The sequence below is a fragment of the Coniophora puteana genome (genome assembly GCF_000271625.1).
Source record: "Coniophora puteana RWD-64-598 SS2 unplaced genomic scaffold CONPUscaffold_14, whole genome shotgun sequence".
Taxonomy (NCBI): Eukaryota; Fungi; Basidiomycota; class Agaricomycetes; order Boletales; family Coniophoraceae; genus Coniophora; species Coniophora puteana.
Genome location: NW_006913066.1, coordinates 1 through 24,452, shown reverse-complemented (window position 1 = coordinate 24,452; position 24,452 = coordinate 1). Strand labels below are relative to the sequence as shown.

The 24,452-nt window shown below is 54.7% G+C and overlaps 9 protein-coding genes across 9 annotated transcripts; 3 read left to right on the top strand and 6 right to left on the bottom strand.

Annotated features, from left to right (window-relative positions):
- Positions 1-543: 543 nt before the first annotated feature.
- Positions 544-3,395, top strand: CONPUDRAFT_139551 (gamma-tubulin complex DGRIP91 SPC98 component; the record flags this gene model as incomplete). Its single annotated transcript, XM_007775181.1, has 8 exons — positions 544-659; positions 708-769; positions 819-1,088; positions 1,145-1,260; positions 1,315-2,055; positions 2,106-2,721; positions 2,767-3,131; positions 3,249-3,395. 8 exons carry the CDS (start codon positions 544-546, stop codon positions 3,393-3,395), a joined length of 2,433 nt encoding a protein of 810 aa, XP_007773371.1.
- A 447-nt stretch (positions 3,396-3,842) lies between these two features.
- Positions 3,843-7,338, top strand: CONPUDRAFT_110749 (uncharacterized protein). The gene is made up of 5 exons (XM_007775180.1): positions 3,843-3,959; positions 4,020-5,472; positions 5,529-5,656; positions 5,708-6,331; positions 6,417-7,338. Exons 1-5 carry the CDS (start codon positions 3,947-3,949, stop codon positions 7,193-7,195), a joined length of 2,997 nt encoding a protein of 998 aa, XP_007773370.1. The 5' UTR covers positions 3,843-3,946; the 3' UTR covers positions 7,196-7,338.
- Positions 7,339-7,403: 65 nt separating this feature from the next.
- On the bottom strand, positions 7,404-8,171 carry CONPUDRAFT_76514 (uncharacterized protein; the record flags this gene model as incomplete). The annotated part of the gene is made up of 4 exons (XM_007775179.1): positions 7,404-7,754; positions 7,806-7,961; positions 8,012-8,103; positions 8,153-8,171. 4 exons carry the CDS (start codon positions 8,169-8,171, stop codon positions 7,404-7,406), a joined length of 618 nt encoding a protein of 205 aa, XP_007773369.1.
- A 31-nt stretch (positions 8,172-8,202) lies between these two features.
- CONPUDRAFT_64595 (uncharacterized protein) lies at positions 8,203-9,097 on the bottom strand (the record flags this gene model as incomplete). The annotated part of the gene is made up of 8 exons (XM_007775155.1): positions 8,203-8,323; positions 8,373-8,411; positions 8,465-8,514; positions 8,573-8,608; positions 8,662-8,674; positions 8,724-8,748; positions 8,800-8,859; positions 9,028-9,097. 8 exons carry the CDS (start codon positions 9,095-9,097, stop codon positions 8,203-8,205), a joined length of 414 nt encoding a protein of 137 aa, XP_007773345.1.
- Positions 9,098-9,262: 165 nt separating this feature from the next.
- Positions 9,263-15,124, bottom strand: CONPUDRAFT_139549 (uncharacterized protein; the record flags this gene model as incomplete). Its single annotated transcript, XM_007775178.1, has 6 exons — positions 9,263-9,879; positions 9,931-11,410; positions 11,460-13,930; positions 13,982-14,576; positions 14,638-14,827; positions 14,882-15,124. 6 exons carry the CDS (start codon positions 15,122-15,124, stop codon positions 9,462-9,464), a joined length of 5,397 nt encoding a protein of 1,798 aa, XP_007773368.1. The 3' UTR covers positions 9,263-9,461.
- Positions 15,125-15,416: 292 nt separating this feature from the next.
- Positions 15,417-18,752, bottom strand: CONPUDRAFT_110744 (uncharacterized protein). Its single transcript, XM_007775177.1, has 5 exons — positions 18,356-18,752; positions 16,930-18,266; positions 16,546-16,877; positions 15,931-16,497; positions 15,417-15,876 (listed from the first exon to the last, which is right to left on the bottom strand). The coding sequence occupies exons 1-4, from the start codon at positions 18,495-18,497 to the stop codon at positions 16,413-16,415; spliced, it is 1,896 nt and encodes a 631-aa protein (XP_007773367.1). The 5' UTR covers positions 18,498-18,752; the 3' UTR covers positions 15,417-15,876; positions 15,931-16,412.
- A 304-nt stretch (positions 18,753-19,056) lies between these two features.
- Positions 19,057-20,614, bottom strand: CONPUDRAFT_64839 (mitochondrial NAD-homo-isocitrate dehydrogenase LysB; the record flags this gene model as incomplete). The annotated part of the gene is made up of 10 exons (XM_007775173.1): positions 19,057-19,282; positions 19,337-19,417; positions 19,471-19,518; positions 19,569-19,586; positions 19,636-19,787; positions 19,841-19,972; positions 20,030-20,098; positions 20,151-20,244; positions 20,297-20,463; positions 20,516-20,614. The coding sequence occupies 10 exons, from the start codon at positions 20,612-20,614 to the stop codon at positions 19,057-19,059; spliced, it is 1,086 nt and encodes a 361-aa protein (XP_007773363.1).
- A 694-nt stretch (positions 20,615-21,308) lies between these two features.
- Positions 21,309-22,734, top strand: CONPUDRAFT_130431 (WD40 repeat-like protein; the record flags this gene model as incomplete). Its single annotated transcript, XM_007775176.1, has 4 exons — positions 21,309-21,447; positions 21,499-21,594; positions 21,643-22,078; positions 22,137-22,734. The coding sequence occupies 4 exons, from the start codon at positions 21,309-21,311 to the stop codon at positions 22,732-22,734; spliced, it is 1,269 nt and encodes a 422-aa protein (XP_007773366.1).
- A 44-nt stretch (positions 22,735-22,778) lies between these two features.
- On the bottom strand, positions 22,779-23,910 carry CONPUDRAFT_139546 (ARF SAR). The gene is made up of 7 exons (XM_007775175.1): positions 23,766-23,910; positions 23,686-23,709; positions 23,609-23,636; positions 23,530-23,558; positions 23,426-23,478; positions 23,080-23,373; positions 22,779-23,016 (listed from the first exon to the last, which is right to left on the bottom strand). The coding sequence occupies exons 1-7, from the start codon at positions 23,871-23,873 to the stop codon at positions 22,989-22,991; spliced, it is 564 nt and encodes a 187-aa protein (XP_007773365.1). The 5' UTR covers positions 23,874-23,910; the 3' UTR covers positions 22,779-22,988.
- Between the last annotated feature and the right edge of the window lie 542 nt (positions 23,911-24,452).

Here is a 24,452-nt window from a genome sequence, read left to right as displayed (position 1 = left end):
GAGATGCCCGTTGTGTTGGGGGAGAGGGGGTTGGCGACGATGTGGGCGGGGAGGGTGAATCGCTTGGGGTTTGGGTGGTGTGTCTCAGAAGGGTGGGGTTGGGACGAGGTGGTGGATGTGACAGAGGACGATCGGGAGAGGGTGCCCTTTGTTGGGGTGGAGGGGCGGGGGCGATCTGCGTCTAACTCTTCTGCCTGGCGAGCACGTTCCTCCCACTTTCCGCGGATGGACTCGAGGGACTGTGCGACGCGGTGGGAAGGATTCCACCTGCGAGTTGCGGTGGTGGAGTTGTTTGAGGAGATGGAGGCTGTGCGGGAGAGGTTAATGTTTCCTGAGCGGGAGGAGGTGCGCTCGAGGAGACGGGTCTGGTATGCAAACGGGGTGTAGTCCGTCGACCCGTTGGAGGGAGCCATCGACGTCGACCTGGTAGCAGTAACTGCACTAGTCTGTTATCAAGCCTGTCTATACGCATACCCTCCGCACACGTGACCCACCTCGGCAATCCATCCCAGTGCACCCAAATCAGGGATCGCCTCAATAGCCATGCCCCCTCTCAGCGCGTCCATCCACCAGCTCGTCGCCCTCCTCGTCCCCGCAACACGCAACGACGACACACTCAGAGATGATCTCGTAGCCCACGCCACAGACATCCTCTCCAGGTCACACATATCTTCATATCCAGTAACAACCATCTGACCCTTCTTTAGCCACATTGGCCAGTCCAACTCGACCGACACCGCACATCTCACCAGCCTCATTCGCCGACATCGTGCGTATATGCGTCCATCCACGCGTCATATCCATCTCATATATTGTAGTCTCCCAGTCAAACGCGTCCCCAAACGCGTCTCTCCAGTTCACCAACCTCAACGCCCGCCTCCAGGCCCAGCCTGCCCTAGCACGCAAACACGACGCTCTCCTCTTTCTCCACACCCTCGCCTCCTCCTCGCGTCCACAACCACCATCCATTCTCTCCCCTAAATCCCCGTCTCCCCTTCCTATTCCTTCTCCCCTTCCTACACCCGTCGATCCCCAATCCACCAGCAGGTCCAAGGCCGCCATTCTTGCCGAATATCGCGCCAGAATAGGTGCTTCATCTTTCCCTTCTCTGACGCGTTAAATACTGATCGCCTGTCTACCCTAGGTAAACCGCATGTCCCAGAACATTTGCTCCTGCGCGATGCTCTCTATCTCCTACAAGGCATATCCGGGAAGCACATCTCCCTTCACGATGGCAATCTGACCTTTCACCACGACTCAGTAAGCTGCGCCCTTTTCCTCGAGCAACAAGCCATTCAAGCATCATCCCATTAGAAATACACCATTACAGCTCCTTTAAAATCCCTCCTCCACCGTCTGGCAGAGGTCGGCCACCTCTACGCCCGCGTTGACGCCTTCGTCCGATCACGCGATGTCTCATCCAGCCTCCTCCCTCCCTCGTCCGCCCATCCGAGCCACAACACCCTCACCCCGCCCCAGGTCGGCATGATCGAACAGTCGCTCGCCCACCATCTCCAGTCCCAGCTCACCCAGTACTATCGCCTCATCGCCGTCCTCGAGTCCCAGCTCAATTCCGCCCCGAGCTCCTCCCCCGACCAGTCCGGCCTGACGCTCAAGAGGCTGGACGTGTGGATCAACGAATGGCGCCTCCGCATGCGCATGATGAGTGTATGCGTCGAGGGCGCCAAGGGCACGCAGGGCGGCGCACTGGTCAACCTCATCCACTCGTACACGGACAACGGGGATCCGTTCGTCCGCAGTTTTACCGACGAGCTGCTCGAGGAGGTGTCGAAGCCGTTCTTTTTGACGCTGCACAAGTGGCTTTTCTCGGGTGACTTGTATGATCCCTATGCCGAGTTCTTCGTCTCTGTGGATCCTGAACTGGCAGATCCTCGGCACGCAGGGCCGCTGGGCTCGTTCGACGCTGTCTTGCCTATGGACAACGAAGACATGTCCTCGGATGCTCGCGAGAGTGGATTGCGTATGTGGGAAAGCAAGTACCGCTTCAGAAAGGACATGCTACCGATGTTCGTCGACGAGACCTTCGGACGAAAGGTACATTCATTTCGCGGTTACGATGCCGCGAGTGCTTACACGGGCCCCAGATCTTCTCCACGGGAAAATCCCTCAACTTCATCCGGTACACATGCCACGATTCGGACTGGGCGACGACGCGAGATCGCATGTCGTCTGCGCACCAGACGCATGCGCGCGGCACGCTGTCCTACACCGACATCCCCGGACTGGAGCGCTCCATCGACGCCGCGTACAAGACCGCCTCGGCGCGCCTGTTCGAAATCCTGATCGACAAATTTCACCTCACCACCCACCTCAAAGCGCTCAAATCCTATCTCCTCCTCGGACACGGCGACTTCGCGTCACAGCTGCTCGACGCCCTCGCGCCCTCGCTCGGGCGCGCCGCGAGCACGCTGTACCGGCACAACCTGACCGCAACACTAGAGAGCGCGCTCCGGAGCACGAGCGCGGCGGACGACGCGGGCGGCGCGGGCGAGGTGCTGCGGCGGCTCGACGTGCGCGTGCTGCCGTACGGGCAGGGTGAGGTCGGCTGGGACGTGTTCACGCTCGAGTACAAGGTGGACGCGCCGGCGGACACGGTGCTCGATCCCGAGAGCATGGGCGCGTATCTGAAGCTGTTTTCGCATCTCTGGCGCATGAAGCGCGTCGAGAGCGCGCTCCGCGACGCGTGGATGCGCGCGGCGCGTCCGCCTGGGTACCGCGATCGGCCGCGGGGCGGGGGCGGGGTAGGGGGCAGGCGCGGGGACTGGCATCGGATTCGGCTGGCGATGGCGGAGATGATACATTTTGTGCGGCAGATGACGGCGTATTGCCAGCTCGAGGTGATCGAGTGCGCGTGGATAGAGCTGATGGAGTTCCTCAATAAGCGGGAAGGAGACCTCGACGGTATGATCGACGCGCATCGGACGTATCTGGAGAGGATGGTCAAAAAGGCGTTGATGCTGAGTCCGAAAGCGGGCAGGGAGGAAAATCTCCTGAACCAGGTCAGAGATGCGTTTGGAACGATTCTCCAGTTCAGGGACGCGATGGACAGTTTCTACAACAGCTGTCTCTCCGAAGCGGCGGCGATAGAGCAAGAACACGACCTCGAACGGGTAAGCTGGAACTGCATATTGTGCATCAACCGTCATATCTAACTCGCTTCGCAGGGTATCCATACCTACAGGCCACCGTCGGCAGCTGCGAACCTGAGTGCACCGACGCTGCTCCAGCTGCGCAAATTGGTCGAAGAGTACGCTCAGACGTTCACTGAGCAGGCCTCTGGAATCGTGCACTCGTTGCAGACGCATCCCGATCTCGACTGCAGGTTCTTGGGGATTCGCATGTCTTTCTCGGACTACTACAGGCGAGGAAAGTGAGATGCGGCTAGGTTTCTTTTTATTACCGATTCATGTATTTTACAATCCTACTAGTGCTCTGCTCCAAGGACGAGTTCAAGATTAGGTTTCGGTGGGAGTCGTTATCTAAAGATACACCGAGTGTGGGGTATACGATCAGTTATGAGCCGTTATGATGACAAGCGACAATGGTGCCGAACATGCAATCTGCACGTTCAAGCGCTCACGACTCGAAGCGCTCACAGGCAAGATTGATCTAGCAAGGTTATATCTTGGGCTCAGGATGCTAGCTTTTGAGATAAATTTGAGGGTTGCACTTGTTGTGCGACTGAGGCGGTCGATGGTGACGAAGGCCCTATTAAAAGCGGGCACGGCAGTATTAGGATAACTCAAACGATGCGCTGTTGATGAGTTACCAATAAGACTCCTCTAGCAAGTTGGCGCTTGGTTGTTGTCCTGCCCATGCTATCCCTCCACGCCCCATAGCACCTCACCCATCCAACCCACCCTCCTCACTCACCCTAACTTATCGGATATTTAGAGAACAAGTGTTGACCGGAAAGAAGTTCGTCATGTCAGACCAAGGTGCGTGCTTGCCGACATTCCTTTCGTGGAGGATCGCTAAACCTCATACGTATTTGTCAGACACCGACGCTCGTCCTCGCCCAGTCGTCGCCCGCCAGGACACACAGGCCATCCTCTCCTACTACCACTCCCCGGCAGCTGGCGGAACATTCTCCCCACAGCCCCAGGTTGACGACGCCAGCCCACCATCTCACCTTCATTTACGTTCCTACTCCAGCACATCACAGTCCTCAAACTACTCGTTCGTTTCTCAGGAAGACTTGGACCAGGACGTCCCAACCACAGCCCGTCCGCTCAACCGGGACCTCTCCACACGTACCAACACCACTTCCACATCTCCTACCGAAAACGAACAGCAACACCGCCCTGCTCGCCGACGACCCAGCGTACCCTCAATTGGCAACATCGATCGACGCCGTCTACAGGTCGTCGAGTTGGACTCTGCCGAATCAGAACACGCTCAGCCATCCAAGCCCGAAGCTCCCGAGCACAGCCTACCGAGTGCTGTGTCAGATTCGCCGTCGAACAGCATCCGCACTCGCAGAGGGCTCGAAGGCCGCCTAGCAGGACTGGCACTGGTCGCTCCACCGGACGCGTCTCCGAAAACATACACCAATCTCACACCGCCTCTGACAGCCCCCGTCGAGCCCGTGCACAAGGCGAACACCACGGACAGCCACCACCGCTCTGCGTCTGAGGTGGTCTCGTTAGGGAAAGAGAGGGGGCAGCACGTACGCCGAAAGTCTTCCAGGGACGTTGCTATTGTTGGCACGGAGAGTTCGTCCAGTTCACGTTCTAAACGCGACGACCACGACACGGAGAAACGAAGCTCAAGTACAGCAGGTGGTTTGAGGCCTCCGGTGTTCCAAATGCCCCAGTCACGTTCTCCTTCACCCGGTGCCTCCGGTGACGATTCAGAGACGGCCCGGTCTTCATACACGGGGCGAAGCAAGACGGGTGCGCGGCAGTCTCTAGTGAGTCCGATCAAGGAACTTCCAGAGACTTCATCTCCCCTCCGGACACCTGCAATAGGAGAGAGCAAGGATATCGCCGATCGCGTGTCCGGCCCCGTTGTCGTCGACCTCGCGGCACAGTCACAGAGCTCCAGTGCCTCTTCCGCCCTCCCAGGTTCACTATCGCCTCACTCGCAAAGTACCTCACCGCCATCGTCATCACACGCGTCTGCTTCACCCACCACCCCCAGCCCGTATTTATACTACCAGCCAGGCGTCCATGCCAGAGCTGGCCCGCTGCCTCCGCCACCCATGGCCATCCTCAATATAGATCCCAAGTTGCCACCACCGCCGCGTCCACCACGGCTGAACTCGCCATTTCGCCGGAAGATCGACGCTGAGGCTAGTAAGCCAGCACAACAAACTCCACCTTCCGTCCCGCCGCCTGGTGTGGACGCGCCTTCGTCAGGCCCAAAGTCTCCTTTGAGCCCACTAGGCCAGCAGCCCTCTCCGTTCCAGGTTGACGAACCGGTAAAGGACACTCAGACTTGTGCGAAGAGGTAAGCGGTTGTCAGTTTAGCGTAAGTACTTGACGCGATCTTACTAACGTTACCAGGACCGAGGACGAGACAGACGAAAACACCACAGCCCACGTTCGCGAAGGGGCCTTCCCGCCGTCACGACTCACGAAACCCGCTTCACCGACATCGCCCAAGGAAGCTATAAAGTCGCCCACACGAATAGGTTCATTCCCCGAGCTCGCCGTCTTAGTTGGAGATGCGATTGACGATGTAGGCCTAGTGAAAGCAAGCGACACCCCGCCCCCCTCGGTCGTCGAGCCGCCCCGCCTCCACGAACGCTCGCGCAAAGGATCGGGCCTCGACATTCGCCACCGCAGCCGGGGCTCCGACGAGTCGCAGACCACCTCCTCCACCAGGAGCTCCGGCGCCGAGCCGAGTCCGCACACCGTCGACAGCGCGACACGCACGAGCTTCGCCCCCTCGGTGCCGTCCAAAGGAGGAGGAGGAGACGCGGACTATTCGGAGTTCGGGGTCGAGCTGCAGGGGAAGGGGCGGATGACGAACAGCCAGTGGCACAGGAAGCAGAACTCGACTCTGCCGCGTACGCCGTCGTTTGCGTCCATCTCGAACAGGCTTTCCGTCGCCGGCAGCAGCAGCGGCAAGCGGTCGTCGAGGACGCCGTCGCCGTCCCCGAATTCTTTTTGGGAGAGAATCGCTCCTCGCCAGGTTCCTCCGTCGCGCAAGATTCCGTGCGCGTGGCCAGCGGCGATGCAGTTTGCGGATGTCCTCGACAGACCTAGTGCGCTGGGCCGATCGATCGGCTACGCGGAGAAGATCAACGAGCTGTACCACTACGACTGTGGGCTGGGCGACTGGATCGTAGATACCAAAGCCAGAGGTATGAGACAGAGCCCCCACCCCCTTCCCCCATGTGCATGATGCACGATAATTGTGTACCGCCAGTTGACCACGATTGCTCGCAGCTGCCAACCCCCAGTCGTACAAGCGCGCGACTCTGCGCCTCTCCAAGGGTCAGGGTCAGGGCCCCCGCCTTCCGTCGGAATTCGCAGCGGACCACCACCAGCCGCGCAAGGCGTCGCAGGGGTCCATGGAGTCCGAGATGACCTTCCCTCGGCGCCCAGACGCCTACATCGCCACAGACCTCCGCTCGGGACCCTCTCTCGAAGACACACCCACCCCGCTCCCGGCCCTCCCGTACCCAGCACTCGCCGCTGTCTCCGCCCGGTCGTCGGGCGGCCCCTCGCGCGCGTCGACCCTCCTCATCCCGTCCTCGTCCCTGAACAAGACCCCCGGCGGCTTCTTCTCGTCGCTCGGCAGGAAGACAAGTGTCCGGAAAGACCGCGCCGTCAACTCGCCCCCCTCGCACAAGGTGCTCTCGAAGCAGCCGCCTCGCTTGCCGCCTCGGTCCGTCAACATCGTCAGCCCCCCGCCCCTCCCTGGCGGCCCGCGCGCACCACCCGACCGGATGAAACGCGCGCAGACGCTGATCACCACGCCTGCGTACGTCGACAGGGCAAGTCGGCGGCCCTCGCTGTTCACCGCCAACGGGTCTGGGTCCTCGGACAACACTCGACCCACATCCTCTGCCAGTTTCTCGTCTCAGGTCGATAGACTCTCGACACTCCTCCCGAACGCTGACAGGAACGTCCTTGCTGGCTACCTCAAGAGGGCCGGGCAAGACGTGCTCGCCATTGGCCAATACCTGGAAGACGAAAAGAACGGGGAGCTACGTCGCGATTAATGCACCGTTACAGCACATACCATATGGACCATCTTCACGCATCTATTACATACTATCTCGCGCCTTCCTGGTTATATTCCATACCCCCCACAGACCAAGCATTAATGTTACATTACTGTACGGACTCGTAACTTCATACACACCCCTTCATTGCTGTCGATCGTTGCTTTTCGCATCCCAACTTTAGCGGGCTCGGAATTGAGTCTTTCTATTGGAAGAACCTGGACGACATGAGCTTGGTGGACCTCGGCGAGCGAGGGGGATTACTGGTTTGTGGCGGAGCGCGACCAGGTTTGAAAGTCGTGCCTCTTGGGAAAGCAGCAGCAGCACTGCCACCGTTCATGGCCGGGCGCGAGCGACTTGGGTGTAGTAGCATGTTCTCCACTTCGCTCGCGCTTTCAGACCTTTCCGAGAAGTTTCGTTGGTGACGCCGGCTGGTCCCGTCCGCCGTTTGACGGTGTTGAGACTGGGGCACCCTTTGAGGCTGCGATCCGTATTGGAAGGAGTTGCTGCGAACTTGGCCGTTTGCGTTACGGCTGACCAAAGGAGTCCGTTGCAGCTAGGTAGAACGAGTGAATAGATCTTTCATTATCCCCGCGTGCGAACGTACACCAACGGCCTCCATCCCTCCTACCACAGCTTCGATATCTAACCGAGCTGCTGGGTCGACAGGATGTCTAGCTTCGCCTCCAGCTTTTTGCATGCCATTTGGAGGACCAGCGCTCGGGGCCAAAAGCGCCTTGCGTTTGACTTTCTCATGCTGGTTCTGTGGCGCGATAGGTTGCAATTAAGTGGATGAATATATGCGCCACTAACCTTGAGTTTCTGATATTCCTTTTCTCGCTCTCTGGAGGCTTCTTGAAGCTCGTGTACCTTGCGGCGCTCGACTTCTACATCTCGTTCCAGCTCTGTCCAAAGAAGTCAGCAGCGATCTGACTGAATTCGCTGTATGCCTACCAGCAATCTTGTTCGTCATGAGAGAGATCTCGCTGTTAGCTAACTATCTCTTAGCCTTTAGTTCTTAGCAAGCGCCTGGGCAACTTGCCTTCCCGAACGACATTCTCCAGCTGCTTTTGTAGCTGCGCATTGCGGTCGTTCAGATTACGTGTCACGGCATGCTGAAACAGACTGGCAGTCGAGTTTAGTGAGCGAGCGGGAAAAGGGCCGTAAATCCTACTTTTCCTGATGAACTTGATATTGCCAAAACGACAAAGCACTAGGCCATTGTTGGCGTGATTAATCCAATAGGAAACGTGACGAACGACTTACCGACTACAGATCTCTAAGATGATAGACGGGCTTAACCCCGAAAGAACAGACTAAACCCAAGCGGTGTGAACGTTGTGTATCTGTCTTATTATGGTACAATCCACGCACTGTTTTGTAATCATTTGTTGGGTTGAGAGAGCAAACCTGTCATCAAATTCCTATGGCGGGGATTGTCAAGGTCCGTATGAAGTACTCACTACGACGTCATCGCTAACGTATGATATTAGGCAAGACCAGTCAAAGCGAGATAATTGCTCACGGTTCGGTCAAGCTCGTCTCGCAAGCTATAGAAGACGGTCAGCGAGTAAAAAAAAGGTTGAGCTTAAAAGACATACCGGGACATAGCCGCGCTACACTGAAGAGTTCATTTGCACAGTCAACTGAAATGGTTGTATCTCAGCATCTACTGCTCAGACTGATGATCAAACCTCACCGCAAAAGATGTGCGAGCCTGAATAGTGAACGGTGAGAGACGCCCTCTCTGGTATAGTGATCAAGCGTACAGGTAGTCTGCAGGCATTTGGAGGTCGATCATAGTGTATTACATGACCAAAGCTAGACACTTACGACAACAGCCCTTTCAATGAGCGTCGTTCGACAAGTGAGTCTATTGCATTTCAGGTCCGAGTCCATAACGTCGATCTTACAGTAAGAGCAATTGATGTTCGTCTGCGTTGAGTGGGTACTGGAAGTCAGAGATAAGATAAACACGGAGGAGCAAAAAACAAATCAAGCCGCGACGCGCTCAGCCACCAGAAGATCTCGTGACTGAATAGCAATGCTGCGTGACGCCACCGAGGGTACAGTAGTTTTATTCGCCACAGCATGTACAGAACGAAAGCACTGCAAATAATCTGAGAGTCGGTATAACAAGTCCGAAGAGTGTGCTTGTCACGATTAAACATTAATAACTGAGGGTTGATGCAAGATATAAATTGATGATAAAGTCCGATGCAGGAAATAAAACCAGAGGGAATAAGATAAATGTCCACGGAGACTACGGCCTCCACGTGTTTCGAGACGGAGTCGGAGGTATGCTAGGTCGACGTCTACCAGCAGGTGGCATTGACGGTGTTACAGGGCGGAGTGGGAGGCCTTCCGGATCAGCACGTCGCATGAACTGTAAAGGAGCCAAAGGAGAACCGCTGACAGAGGACGTTGACTTCATCGACCGGGGACTAGTGCCACTCGGCGTTGAAAGCAGGAAGGAAGGGACAAAGGACCCTGAACTCGAGGGTTCTGGAGTTTTAAGAGATCTAGGAGGAGATAGTTGTTCCTCTGCTTCAGACTCCCGCAAAGTAGCAGAGCTGATCCACTTTTCTTCCCGAGATCCAAGCTTAGGCGAGCCAAACACCGACGGAGAGTCCTCCAGAGGCATGAAACGAAATAGGTCCGCGAAATGACTTTGAATGAATCTTTACGCAATCATCAGTAGCAAGCATATTGCATGATGCCGAATTACTCACTTGGATAATTCTTGCCAGCCCCCACCGATGCGTACCATCACAGTCTGTGAGCGAAGAATGCGACAGAAGCAAAGCTTCGGCTCGTCCCCACCAATCCAATATTTGCCACTTTGATCTTTCCAAGTATCGGCAACAACCTCCACGTTGATGTTGACAGGGAGCTTGTTAACGACGTCGCCAACAGCCACGTCGAGCTTGTTCTTGGGATTTGCCACATACTCCTTCTTGGGCTGCCGCTTTGCGGGAGGGGGCGTGGTCATTCGAGCAACGGGGAAAGATTGTCGAGGGGCGCGAGACCAAGTTGACATCGACGAAGACGAACGTTGTCTAGCACTTGTTCGTGAGCCGGTCGATAAATCACTTCCGCCCAGTCGTGACTTAGTAGACGCTTCGTGCCCCCCAACAGACGCCCGAGCTTTGGCAGTGGCTCTGGCACTCTGTTTCGTGGGGAGAGGTCCGGAAGATGTCGTAGACGTCATGCTAGTTGTACGTTGCCTGGAAGCATACGTCGAACTATAGATGGACGAAGAGGAAGTGGACGGAGGAAAGATAGGACCAGAAGCAGATCGATTGGATGAAGACGAGATTGTCGACATTCGACTCGAAGGACGAGAAGTTGGCGGCGCGCCAGACACAAGCCGCCTTGAGCTTGGAAGATTCGGAGTCAGGTAGCGTCCAGAGGAGGAAGAGCCACTCTGGTTCAGTGAAGAATAACTCTGCTTCTTTGATTGATTGCCAGAACGAGACGTAGACAAGGAGCTGGTGCTGTTGTTATTAGAGCTCATTACACTATGCGGGCGCACCGGCAGGCGTGACGGTGGACGCGACGGTGGTCGTGAAGGTGGATTCGACTTCTTGCTGGAGACGAGATCTTGAGCCATCTCCTCCATTTCCCTCCACGTCTGAACGGCGCGGTCATGCTCAGCCTCTGCCCGCATGTCATCCTTGATAGGAGCAAAGCAGCGCACAACATCGTCCACAACGGACTGCGTAAATTTCAGACGCTCCTTGAGTTGCTCGGGGGGAGTCAAGTCGGCAGAATCAACATAATCACTCGCCAGATCCTCGGCCAATGGAGGGGAGGGATAGCTGTCGATATGCTCCAGCAAGTCACTGCACGCTGCATCGCAAGACTGAACAGCATGTGTGAGAGCTGCTAGAGATCTCAGCTTATCCATGAGCTCGGAAGAGGCCTCGACTTCGACTTTGAGAGACCGCAATTCCCCATCAGCAGATGAGTTCTGGGCAGGAGGTGACAAGATCAAGATGTCGGCACAGAGTGCATCAAAGTCCTGTCGAAGTCGTTTGTATTCTTCTGTGCTCGGAAGATGGAAAGAATTGGTACGGCTGGCGCGAGGTCTGGCGAGCTCGTTAATGCCAAGAGAACGAAGGCGTTTTCGCAAGGAGACTATGTTTTGAAGTGCACTATCCTGTGGTGCCGAGGAAGGGAACGCGGGCGCCGCTTTCAGTCCGAATACATCTGCAATACGTTTGCTTAGACCAGCTCTTCTGTAGCACGAACCACAAACCTTCTCCGCTGAAAGACGAACTCTCTGCTTTGAGGCGCTCCTTTTCTCGCTCTTCAGCGAGAAGTCGCGCCTTCTCTCGCTCGTTAGCGGCCTGCTCCTCAGCAGCTAGCATTTCCCTCTGGCGTTCTTCCGCAGCTAACCTTTCCTGCTCCCTCTCCTTCGCTGCTTGTTCTTCGGCCGCCAACCGCTCTCTCTCCTTTTCTTCTGCAGCGAGCCTCTCCCGCTCCCGCTCCTCGGCCGCCAACCGCGCTCTCTCCCTTTCCTCCGCAGCGAGCCTCTCCCGCTCCTCAGCTGCCAGCCGTTCCCTCTCCCTTTCCTCCTCAGCGAGCCTCTCCCGCTCCCGCTCCTCCGCAGCCAACCGCGCTCTCTCCCTTTCTTCCGCAGCGACCCTCTTCCGCTCCTCAGCTGCAAGCCGTTCCCTTTCCCGCTCCCGCTCCTCAGCTGCAAGCCGCTCCCTCTCCCTTTGCTCCGCAGCGATGCGTTCCTCCTCCAGCCTCTTCGCCTCCGCAATGCGCTCAGCCTCGAGGCGCGCGAGTTCCACCCTCTGAGCCTCAGCATCGAGAGCGTCCAAGATCCTACTCCGCAACGTCTCGACATCCCCGCTCCACGCAGAGAAGCGAACCTCCAGGTCCTCCAGTGCGCGGCGACGAACGGCAACAATGCCAGTCAGCACTTCATCAGATCCCGCGGAAGAGTCCATCTCGCGCAGACGCTCCCTCAGCACCGAGAGCGATCTAGAGAGGCGGGAACGGTGCTTCTGAGAGTGCGCGTCCAAGTTTTCCAGGACAGCGTTCAACGCGTCTGTCTTTCCATCCTGCGGGAGGCTAGAGGAATAAGAAACGTCTATGGAAGCCAGCTCTTGGGATGTATCGCGAATGTCGTCGCGAGCCGAGTTGAGCAATCCGTCCGCTTCCTTGGCCCGACGTGCCAGACGCAGGTGTTCACTCTGCGCTGAGAGTGCGTGTAGCTGGCCAGCAAGCTGCATGGCCCAGGAATTGCAGTCCGACCGAACGGCGTCGTCTAAAGAGGACAGACTGAAGGGTAATTCCACAGGCCTGCGGTCCCCCCAGCCCGAGACACCGATCTGGATGTTCGATGCAGAGAACTTCTTTCGAACATACGTAGGACTATCAGCGCGATTGGTAGATTCGTTTTGGGAAACAAAGACCGTTCTCCTCTGAATGTTGTCAATGAAGCTTTGAGCCGACTCTTTGACTTCGTTCATGCTAGTTTCCAAGCTCGCTTGAAGTTGCGCGGTGTTATCAACAGCAAGCTTGTCCTCGAGCACGTCCTCCACAGCAGTGTCGTACCGAATCTTCACTTCTTCCAGGCGTAGTTGTAGCTCGTTAGACTCGTCGCGCAAGACGGCCATAGTGGATGCTTGGCGAAGGATGGCTTCATGCAACGCGATCATTTGTTTGATGCTGTCCAGATGAATTCTTAAGCCACTGAGAGTTTGAGCCAAGAGGTCGTCCAATGGTTTCTCGAGTGCACCAGAGAAAGAATTCATGAGGGATGGAACGTCGCTTAGAATGGCTTGCAAGGCATCAGCTTGTTGAGCAAATTGCGGAGTGCTCATCATTGTCAACGGTACAGCGTCTGGTGACTCGGGTGTCAAAGGTTTCGTGTGGACATCGCGAGCGGACTGTTGCCTCCACCGTCCGCTTTCCATTGCATCTCCAACTTCACCACGCAGCACCTCTAAATCCGCCATTGCCTTGTTCATAGTTGCCCATATGTTTCTTGCTGTTCGTAATCGAGCCACGCGAGCGTTGACAGAGTCACGAATCGCTCGAACGTGATTGCATGCAGATGCGAGGGTATCCGCTTGATGATTTGCCGTAACCTTGAACGATTCATCGACTTGATAGCGACCGAGGGAGATGATAGCAACCCTATAGTTGCCTATCAATGGCTGCGCCTTGTCAAGGGTCTTTTCTAGATCTTGGAGAAGTGACGGGAGTAATGTAAGAAATGCAGCATGTTTTGTGGGTTGCATGCAGTCTTCCAAATTCAGGTCGGGCGGCGAGCCATCCTCGTCTCCAGCCGGTATTCCATTGTGAAGGTGATCTGCAAAAGCATACAGGGAGTTTGTGAGCTCAATAGCAGACTTTCCTAGCGCGTCCGCCGTTTTGACAGCGGCAGCAGCAGCGTGATATTCCTCAGCCACTGACTGAACCTTTCGGGTGAGGTCCATGGCCTGGGCAATCTCGTCTGACAAAAAGGATATCAGGGAGCTGTTGGAGGATGATTGGTCTTGGAAAAGAGGATGCAAGGGGAAAGGAAAACCGCCACGAGCAGACGTCTGGGCGCTGCGAAATGTAACGCGTTTACACAGTGTGTCCGCGCGAGACAAGTACGTGTTACTCTGAGAAGACACGGGATGGTGCATTTTTGCGATCTCAATTTCTTCGAGTAAGGTCTGAGCGCCGCTCACGTCTTTACGGGTTTCCATGTACACTTCGTCAGCCCTGTCCTGATCGTCAGCACTGCTATTGTACATCATTCGAATGTCGTCTCACTTTCGCCACTGCGTGACAATGTCCATAACGAATGGACCGACATCTTCCATGTCATTCATACCCTTCTCTTCCAACCTGTCTTGTTCGTCAAGAAGCTCGTCGGGAACCGGCTTTCGGCTGTTGTCAATCAACTTGTCCAAAGCCTTACCGGCAGCCGAAATCTTTCCATGTCGAAGAGACGATATCCTACCGGATAACTGTGCTGCGTCTTTAGAGAGGAGTTCCGCCAGTCTGAAACGTGCACTACGAGAGAGGTTGCCGCTAGATGCTGCTGAGGTATCCGAGGCCATCGAGGCTAATGACGCCATTGAGCCTCGTCGCCGAGGGCCATCCTCCGCCTTCGGCAAAAGATCATACGTGTTGGGCGACCAGCGACCTTTGGAGGTCAGAAACGACTGGATATCTGCCAGGATCTTGCGGCAATCGATCCATGCACCAGTCCGCTGCTCCTCCCATGTGAGGCGGATGCCCAAAAGGTCCAAATTCTCTGAGCGGCCGCGAAGGAGGTGCAGAAGCTTGTCAAGCGCATAGATAGTAGTCAAGGTAATTTCGATGAGGTCGGTATCTGCAGGGGAGAGGTGTCTCTGCGTGGCCTCTACGGTTGACATTAATGACTAGGATCTTCATTTCGTTACATGAGGGCGAGTAACACATGCCTTTCGTCAACTTCCTCAGTTTCATCAGATCTCCAGAGTCGAAAATCTCAGTTTCCTTCTCGATCCTGTCATGCTCCCGAAGCCACTCTTGGAGCTGCGCGCGTGTGGGTAACCCTGGGATTTCTTCTGCAGATGAGCGTAACGCGTCGAGACCTACAAAGACCTCGATGGGAGGGAGCGACTCGAGAAACTAAAATGCATCCGGCTGAGTATCTGCCTACTTGATTGAGATAGCATAGCTCACCTTGATCTTTTCCTCTATCCAGACCTTACGGTCACTGAACGCCTGAAGCTCGATGACCTCATGGGACTCGAGGTGTTCTTCTTCCTCGGGAGCCTCAGCGTGACCGTCAGTGGGTTGTTCTGTGAGAGATGGGAGGTCGCTTGGCGATAAAGTAGTGATCTCGGATGTGCCGGAGGGAATAGGCGTGTCTGATGGGGTGGGCGGGGAGTCGGAGGTCGGTATTGTGGGTGGTTCTGAAGGCATATTGATTAAAGGGATGAGGCAAAGAGAAGGACCAGGGTCGATCAGACAAGAAGGTGCATTTCACAGAGCGTGGCTGTCTGCGAGGTGTGAGGCAGTTTTAGTACTGTACAGGGTATGGCAGGGTATGGCCTGGCCGTCGTTCGAGGCGACGGGTGCAACGAGGCTCTGTCACTTTTGCCCACGAGGAACTGGCAACTGCGCTTCTTTCCTTCCTCCGATGGATGACTAAGCAAGGCCGCACCTCCGCGGTGACGCGGTACCTGATCAAGCCGGCGGGCACACGCCACGACTTGCGACCGTCTCCCGATGACGAACACACCGGCTGAGCACCCCAGCCCGTCTTTGAGCCATGCTACCGCACTAGACTCGGCACAGACCATGCCTTCAACTATCGTTAAACAGCCCAACGAATACCCTGCCACATTTCATTTCGCAGTGCTCGCTGGCTTCCTACTTCCTTTCACTCTAGTGCCCTATCTACTCATCCGAAGACAGACATCTTCTTTGCATCGGCGCTTAGATGCACTAGACCACCACATTTCTGTGCTGCAGAGAACATCGAAGATGTCTTCTCTAGAGCATGCGCTGCGCAAGGAAGAGACCACCCAAGCGCTTGCCCGTGCTGAAAGATCTAATAGAGACTTTCTTCACCTCCGCCAGGAACTTGACGCCATTCGCTCACAGAACGTGGCAACGTCCACGTCAACTCAGGGAGCACTGTCAGAGATTGTCGAGGAACAGGCTGTGGTCAGGTGAGCAGTGCACAGTGCAACGAGATCTGCGCATACGACATTTGCCCCTATTAGAGAACGTTTGAATGTGCTACCACAAATTGGAACATCATTGGCAGACATCGCTGCATATGTGCACACCGCGGAACTTCGCCAGGGCTCGCCATCTTCACCAGCAAGCGATCGCGCTGTGGAGAGACTACGAAGCACGGCCTTGCAGCTACACAAGCAGGCAACCAACGGAAAGCTTCTGAAAAGCCCAGCCAGGTCTCACAATTGGCATTCACAGGGACGCGCAGCATCGAAGTAGCACTGGGATGAAGTAGCAGCAATGTATTATGAGATGAGACGTTCGCATACGCCAGATCAGTCACTTGTAGATTATATGTCATCAAGTTGTAGCAATACAATTCAGTTACCTAGCATACACGAAAGCAAGATAGCAAAATGCACAGTGAGCCACCGGACAGCAGATTAATACATGTAGGAAACGTCAAGATATCATCAATGGTGAAGCGCAAGAAACGCGGAAATACAACGGTAGCCAGCAGAAGAACTCAGCGTGATCGCCAGAATTTCCACCATTTCTTCTTCTTTGTATTTAGAGGTGACGACGGAGGTGTCTCCCTCTTCGGAGGGATCCTATCCAAAGGTGAGGCGGCGGTTTGGGTCAACCAAAGGGGCACGTACTCATCAACGTGAATGGCATAATCTTTGCGAAGAGTAGCCACGGCCTGCGTGATCTGTGCCTGCAACTCCAATCGGACGTTCTGGGGCACTGCCAGCTTGCGTCTCCAAATGGCGACGCTGTTGCCTGTTTTTGACGGTAGAAAAACAAACACAACCGTCTGGGTACTTGGATCGTAATAAGCCGTAGATTCTTGCAGAATGAGGTCCATGGTAGTCTGAAGCTGTTTATAGTCGATCCAATCAACCGCTGGCTCGGTCGGTCGCTTTGGAGGGCTGTAATCAGCATTGACGAGGAGAGCGCCACGCTCACGTGTCTGAAGAAACTTATGGAGCTATGGTACTTTCATATCAGTAGTGACAGGAAGGCTTCTACAACTGACTTACACCAAAGACAGCAAGATTGCTGGATACGCTGTCGATCCATTCCAAGACATCACGAACGCGCTCATCCTTGTTGGGCGGAAACAGCCAGTGAAATCGGTCTTTGGCTCGGCGATGTGTGTTGTAAAGCGCTCGTTGAACATTGACCAAAGCCTCTCCGTTCGATTCAATGAAATTCGGATCCGCAAAATGTTTCACTGTATTCTTTACGGGTGTATTGCCAAGCGGCGTTGACAGGCCCTGAGAAGCATATGCGAGTGTTTTCGAAGGCATGTCGTACCCTGAGAGTCCAAGCTGGTTTGGGGGGATGGCATTAACAGTGAGGCTTTCGACAACGGCAGAAGATGCACGTCCACCAGTCGGCGCTCTAGGTGAGAAGTGGACCTTTCGGCCCCATCCATCGTGCATTGACTCGTAGTCATCCGAATTAATAGTGTCGTTCCCTTCTCCATAGCCATCATCGGGAGGGGGATTCTTGCGTTTATGTTTCTTCTTTCCCTTTTTTCTCCCGTTGAACGACGACAGTGCCGCAGGAGGTGGAGGCGGGGCATGAGCACGCTGCCATTCATTTGCAGCAGCCTGAGATGGGACATAACCCGTTTCATCAGGAACTGGGTAAGTCGGCTGAGTCTGCGATGGTTTGTTTAGCAAAGAGTAAAGGAGATTGGAACGCTGTATGTGAGAGAGGGCAGGTGACCTGCTCTCGGGTGCGCTCAGTAGAACATCATTGGGGGCCGGCGTTACCTTAGGTATCCTTTTTGCCTCTTCACCCCAGGCTTGCCACGCGTTCCGAAATGTCGCGCTCGTCTCCGCAGGATGTGGTTGTGGCACGCTCCAGCTTCCGCCAGCGGTAGGCTGTCCACTCTGTTCCCAGCCACCATCCTCTTCGTGTTCTTCGGATTCCCATTCCTCAGCTTCATCGGGCCGCATCCACTTCTGTTGTGCCTCAGCTTCCTTGGCCCAAGTGCTCCAGGCACCCGTGGGTGCTGGTGGATTTCCTCCAAACCCTCCAGACCTGACGCTCTCCTCTTCCCATGCCGATGAGCCCTCGTCACCTTCTCCGACAACGCTGACACCACCCCAGCCCACAGTCGCGCCGCGTTGATTTCTCTTGCCTCCACCGCCGCCGCCTTGCATGGCCGTAGCCATAGTCAAAGATATGCTTCCGGGTGGGGGAGGAGTGTTGGGCAGAGGCGGCGGAGGCGCGAGAGGTGAAATGTGTGGCTGCTCCCAGTCTGTGCCGCCACTTTCCCAGCCCCCCGGAGCACCCTCCGACCATGGGTCATTCTTACCAGAATCACCCCAGTCATCGTCACCTTCCTCTTCCTCGAGAATACCCCCTATTGGAGATAGCATCGGAATGAATGGCGGGGATAAACGAATAGAGCAACAAGATAATCGCGGGGACTGTGAGGAGGAGGTAACTAACCTAGACCTCGTGGATTATGCCCCTCAGTCGTCGAAATGTGCAGCGCCGGCGGGGGAGAAGGGGGAACTGCCGACGCCGGGGCATTGACGAACTCGGCGCCTTGAGCCTTCTGCTTTCCCTTCTTATTACTGTTTTTACCCATGATAGATTACCGGCTTGAAGAGGAAGAATGACCACCTGTGGCCACGCCGACAACACGAGCCTGAGTTATGAAAGCCGCGAGGAGAGGCTGTCGCCACGTCCAGTCGGAATAGAAGCAGAGGACTGGCCTGGATCGCTCACCCGCGGAGTAGATAAGGCACCTATGGCTGCCCCGTGACGGCTGAACACGAGGCAGATGTGGGCAGACGTCTACCAGGGCTTACACAGGACAAGAACTCGGATGGCTGGGAGCGCGGAGAATCTGGACGATGGTTCGACTTGCTAATGCCTCCGAGCAGCCCTCGGGAAAGCCCATCGTCGCGGAGATCAATTCACGGAAGCAATTCTGCAATAGAGCGAAGCTCATAATAATAAATGTCAAGCGCATGAAAGCCAATTTCTGACTTTAGCCAGGCACAAATGGCCTCCCGGACGACCTCGGGTTCCAGTCTTGTGTGAAGATCACGCCGACTTTGAGTCCTCAGCCAAGTGAACAACTCTAGCATGTGCTATCTAAAATGCGGGTACAAATGGTGATCATAAACCTACACTGTGCAACCTTAGATACGTTTCACAACCTCATCGACAACTTCACTGGTCTTGCTCTTTCCACCGAGATCGGGTGTCAACACCTTCCCCTCCCTAATCACAACATCTACCGCATTTTCGATGCGGTCCGCGCCCTCGCCGTACCCGAGATGACGCAACATCAGCGCAGCTGAACGCATGGCCGCCAACGGGTTGGCTATGTTTTGCCCAGCAATGTCTGGCGCCGAACCGTGAACCCTGCGAAAGCGTTTCAGTCATCCGGGCACGACCAGCAACCAATCGACCACTCACGGTTCACCCATCACAAACGAATCTCCAGCGTTCACGGATGGCACCAGGCCAAGGGACCCCACGAGGGCGGCCGCCGCATCGCTAGAAGGATCCTCAATCACGAGAACACAATTCTAACTAAACCGTGAACTTACGAGATAATATCACCGTACAAGTTCGGAGCGACCATTACGTCGTATATCCTGTTCTCGCTAGTCAGCGCTAAGGTACCGGGTATGGTCGGGTCACTCACTCTGGCTCACGGAAGAGTCTACACCAAATCTAGTTAGAAGGCCTAGCGTAGATAGAATTCTACGCACCTGTATACTGCACTATCGACAAGCTGCTCGGCAATAGTGATATCCCCGTATCTGCCATTCACCTCTGGCAATCCAGGAACGCTACGGACAGTCTCCCGGAAAAGGCCATCGGTGATGGAGAGAACATTCGATTTGTGAATAATGGTGACATGCTAAAACCGGCCTAGATGAGTACAGCATTTGGTATCAGCATATATTTCCTCACCTTCCTTGGGCGAGTGAGAGCCGTTCTGAATGCCATATCACCTATACGGCGCGATGCACGCTCGGTGATGAGGCGAGTTGCACGCGCTTCCTTTCCATTTTCAGTGACCACCTGGGTCTCCTGCTTGACGTACTGGAGATTCATAGGTTAGTGGATGTCAGTGCTTACTAGGCGAAAATATGTACGAACGAGACACTCGGTGTTTTCGCGAATAACAACGAGGTCTACGACAGGGTTCACAGCGGGATCAACGGAGACCTGCATCACTTCAATAACATGACCTCACGTCCACGCATATTTGCAAGCTTACCGACTTAACCGGTCGAATGTTAGCATACAAATCCAACTTCTTCCGCAGAGCCACGATAGGCGACGAGTATCCTATAACTTTCTTTGAAGGCGAGCTATGTACGTGCGTGAGTTGTTAGATTTCCGACACATGTTGTGTTCACCAACCTGACCGCACCAAAAAGCGCACAATCACACTCGTTCTTAAGAGCATCGACAGTCTCGTCTGGCAGAGCTGTTCCAGACCTTGTAAAGTACTCAAAGCCAGCCATAAGGTCGATGAACTCGGGCTTAGGAACCGAGGATCCTAGCGCGAGGATAGCCGCTCGGGCCGCCTAAATTCGTTGGGTCTTCCTGGGCACAATCCCAGTCAAGTTGCGAACTTACCGGAAGAACCTCTCGGCCAATACCATCCGCTGGCAACATGCCAATCTTGAGTGAAGACCTGGCCGCTGTAGCCATAGACCGGGACGGTGCTTTAAGCATAACACTGGACAGACGAGACTGCATGACGGGAGGCTGCAAGAGGGTGAGCTGCTGGGACAGTGGACGGCCGAACAGTTATGCAAGATTGATGCAAGAGTTGGAGAGAACCCGAAAAAATCCGTGTTCTGATTGGGCGTGCCTGAGAGCCAATAGCTGACTCTGGATTGCTGTGTCACGAACAAAGTGACAGGCGCGTGGCGATCTTTACACGTGTTTCTCCCGCGACGCGTTGATTAGCGTCGCGTCGTTGTTGACTGTTTGCTCCACCCTTGGCCCCACCGCGTCCGTGGCGTTTCGGTGACATTTGGCTCCGTCCTGGTACTCCCTAATTCCTTGTCAGTCTCGCAAGATGCACAATGATCCTCCGTCTTCCCCTGGGCCTATCCTACAGAACACAACAAATTTCAATGCATGGAGACGTGATCCTGACTCACCGCGGCGTGGTTCAAAACGACAGCACCCTCTCACCGAAAAGACCTCGCTGAAGCCTCCGAGTGTGAAGCGTCTCAAGTTAACGAAACCCTCAGCACCGGCCGAAGAGCAGGCATCTGATAACGACGAACCCGATTCCAGAATTATCATACGACGTGGCAAGAGGCGCACGACTTTCGGTTGTCTGAATGCAATTGCGTGTACACCCCCGAACAAAACCGCGCCCCTCCAGTGTACGCTTCCTACGCATGTTCCACGTCTCATGTGCTCATGTCGTTTAGTGCCATCTCGTAGCATTCTCCAATCATTTGTTTCCTCCCATAAATCAGATGTCTTCAAGTGCTTCTCCAACACCGAAGGGCGCATGATGACCACACCATATGCCTGTGCATTCTCCAACTGTAAGTCGTTTTTGTATAACAGGATATGACAGACCCTTTTGACCCCTATAGGCGCAAAAGAAGGGCGGGATGCTCTGTTGGCGACTGCCACAGAGGAAGGGACTATCATCATATTGAACACAGCGAAACGGCGAGACTGGGACTACGGTACGTCTTCTTGGCTTGTCACGTCGATGAAATCTCATCCTGGAGCAGAACCCCAGCGTACGGTGCTTACCCCTCACTCGAATGGGATCTTTGACGTGAAATGGAGCGCGGACGACACGCGTATAGCCACTGCTTCTGGAGACAAGTCGATCCGAATAACCTCAGTCGAACGTCAAACCGTCCTACACACTCTGAGCGGACACTCTAGTACCGTCAAATGTGTGGCTTGGGATCCAACTCACAGGGACATCCTGTGCTCAGGAAGTAGAGACGGTTCTATCCGTATATGGGATTTGCGAGTGAGCGGACAGCTCATGGAGGATAACTCTGTAACCTTGGAGAGTGTTATCACACATCTGGCAGCGCATGGCAAAGAGAAAATCACTGGTCGAAGAAAGACACAACCCCATCCCAGAACAGTCACCAGCGTCGTCTATTCAGGCAACGCTCCCCACGGGCTGGTTAGCAGCGGAAGCCACGACGGGTAAGTTACAGTATACATTGAAAGACGGCAAACAATTGAGTCGTTTAACCATACGTAGGATATTGCATTACTGGGATATGCGTCTGCCTTCAGACTCACCGAAGAAAACAAAGAAGCTTCCGACGAGTCCCATTCGCTCGTCTTCAGTGGATCCGACTGTCCTCCAGGGATCGTGTCGTCCTCGGGGAATCAAGAGCGTAACTGCTGGCTCGGGACCCTCCGCTGGGCTTCTCTTCGCTTTGGGATCCGATTCGCGTTTGCACACCTACGACACATCCTCCTTGGTGCCCCTCGCTGCCGACACACACCCCAACCTTCGGGTAGACACGTTCTACGTTCGCACGTCTATTTCGCCATGCGGTCGTTGGCTTGCTAGTGGCAGCTCAGGGTCTCATGGCAGTGTTTTCCTCTTCGACGTCAGCAATGCTGGAAGACTTTCAGCCGCTACGGGTCTTGCAGGTGGATCAAGACAGCCCGTAGAGCTGAGAGGTCAGAGTGGAGAAATTGGAGCTTTGGACTGGGCAGATGATATGCTGGCTACTTGTGCGGATGATTGCACAGTCCGGCTATGGCGCCCGGACCTCGACATTCACCATCAATGTCTTGAAGATCCAGAGGAGAAGAAGTGGGAGTGGTGCTGGACACCGCCTCTGTAGCCATAGACCAAGCACTTATTATATCCTGTTCAATGTAGATAATGCATTGCAAGCGCGGGACTCATGGCCCCGAAGGCTGCTTGTACTTGACGCCTTGGTTTGATCCATGTTATTATGTGGTCAAGTCAGCAAGAGCGCGTCGACATTAGCATGTCCACTATTAATACCGTATGAATCGTAGATATTCCAAGTTGTCCGTCCAAAAGTTGGTAAGTGACTAAGTGTCTGAGTATATGGGTTGTATGCACGAGGATTTACTTCTTCTGTATTGCATTGACGAGCCTGAACCACGGAAAAAATTATGAATTGTACAAAACCAACAAGTAGTGAAAGTGGGATACATACCAGTCTAAACCGTCCTCAAGGCCCTCACCGCGAGTGGCACAACTACCGCGCACACTCCACTGCCGCGACGTCTCTCCACCTGCAAGGCCAAGCTTGTCGCTAACTTCTTCAGGCTTCAAGGCGCCGTCCACGTCCTGCTTGTTGCAGAACACAAGAAGGGGGACGCCTGAAAGCTCCTCTTCCGAGAGCATTGTCAGCAGCTCAGTTCTGGACGTCTGGAGGCGAGCGTGATCTGAAGCGTCAATGACATATATGATGGCGGATGTGTTTGGGAAATAACATCTCCAATATGGTCTGACAGCCTTGGGTGAGGCCGTGGATGTACGTCAGACAGAGGGGTACTAACCGGATGCTAGACTGTCCACCCAGATCCCAGACTTGAAATTTAATGTTCTTATACTGATAATGCCATAAGTAGGGCACCGAAGGGGGTGAAACAATGAGACGCACTTGTACTGTTTCTACGTTGAAGCCAATAGCTAAGAGAAAGCCTTAGTAAAGAGCTGTAGACGGTAGCGGAAGACCGTACTCGGAATTGTTGACACGACTTCGCCAATCTACGAATGCATAAGAAGTATAAATTGGAGTTGTGGACGTTAAGCTGACCTGCAACCGGTACAGTATAGTAGTCTAGAGGATCGAAAGCAGTGAGCTTTACGTGGAACCCGTGGAGGTAGTTCACGTACTTTGCCAGCTGAGTCGAGACCGAGCATGAGTATTCGTACATCCTGTTCTTTGCTCCACTTCACCAGCGATGTCAGTGAGCTAAAGATGGAGGAAATTGTTAGGCCCATGGCTTAGAGGGGATGAGTTCGGAGGTGTTGGTGGTCGATGTCAGCGCGGGGCAGCCTTTCTGGTAAATACCGGACTATAGGATTTCGCCGCACCCACGCACCCGCACCCACGCTCCGACCCACGCTCCGCCGTGAGGGCAGACTCGGACACAGAACACCAGGTGCCCTGTCCGAAGACATGGAATCCGAAAAAGAAACGAGAAATCATGTTACCCCTGTATACAGAGTAGGAAACTTAAGTGTACAAGGTACTAATCACAAACCAATGACTAGTACTAAAACATACAAACAGTGCTTGCGAGTATATGGCAGTTCAACGTTGGTAGGCATCAATCGCGGCACGGATGCTAGGTCCGGGACGAGAATTTAGGCTTCAACAACCATCAGTCGCCACCACTATTCTAGGTCACCACAAGAAACCAGTCACATACAACGTTGCTTTCAGCTAAACGTACAGGCCAATTCAAGCCCGTCGTTCGTACCAGAGGATTGTGGATCGTCGGTGGATCGTGGATCGTGGATCGTGGATCGTCGGTGGATCGTGGATTAAGTGACAAGCTAGACACTGTTGCTCGCTCT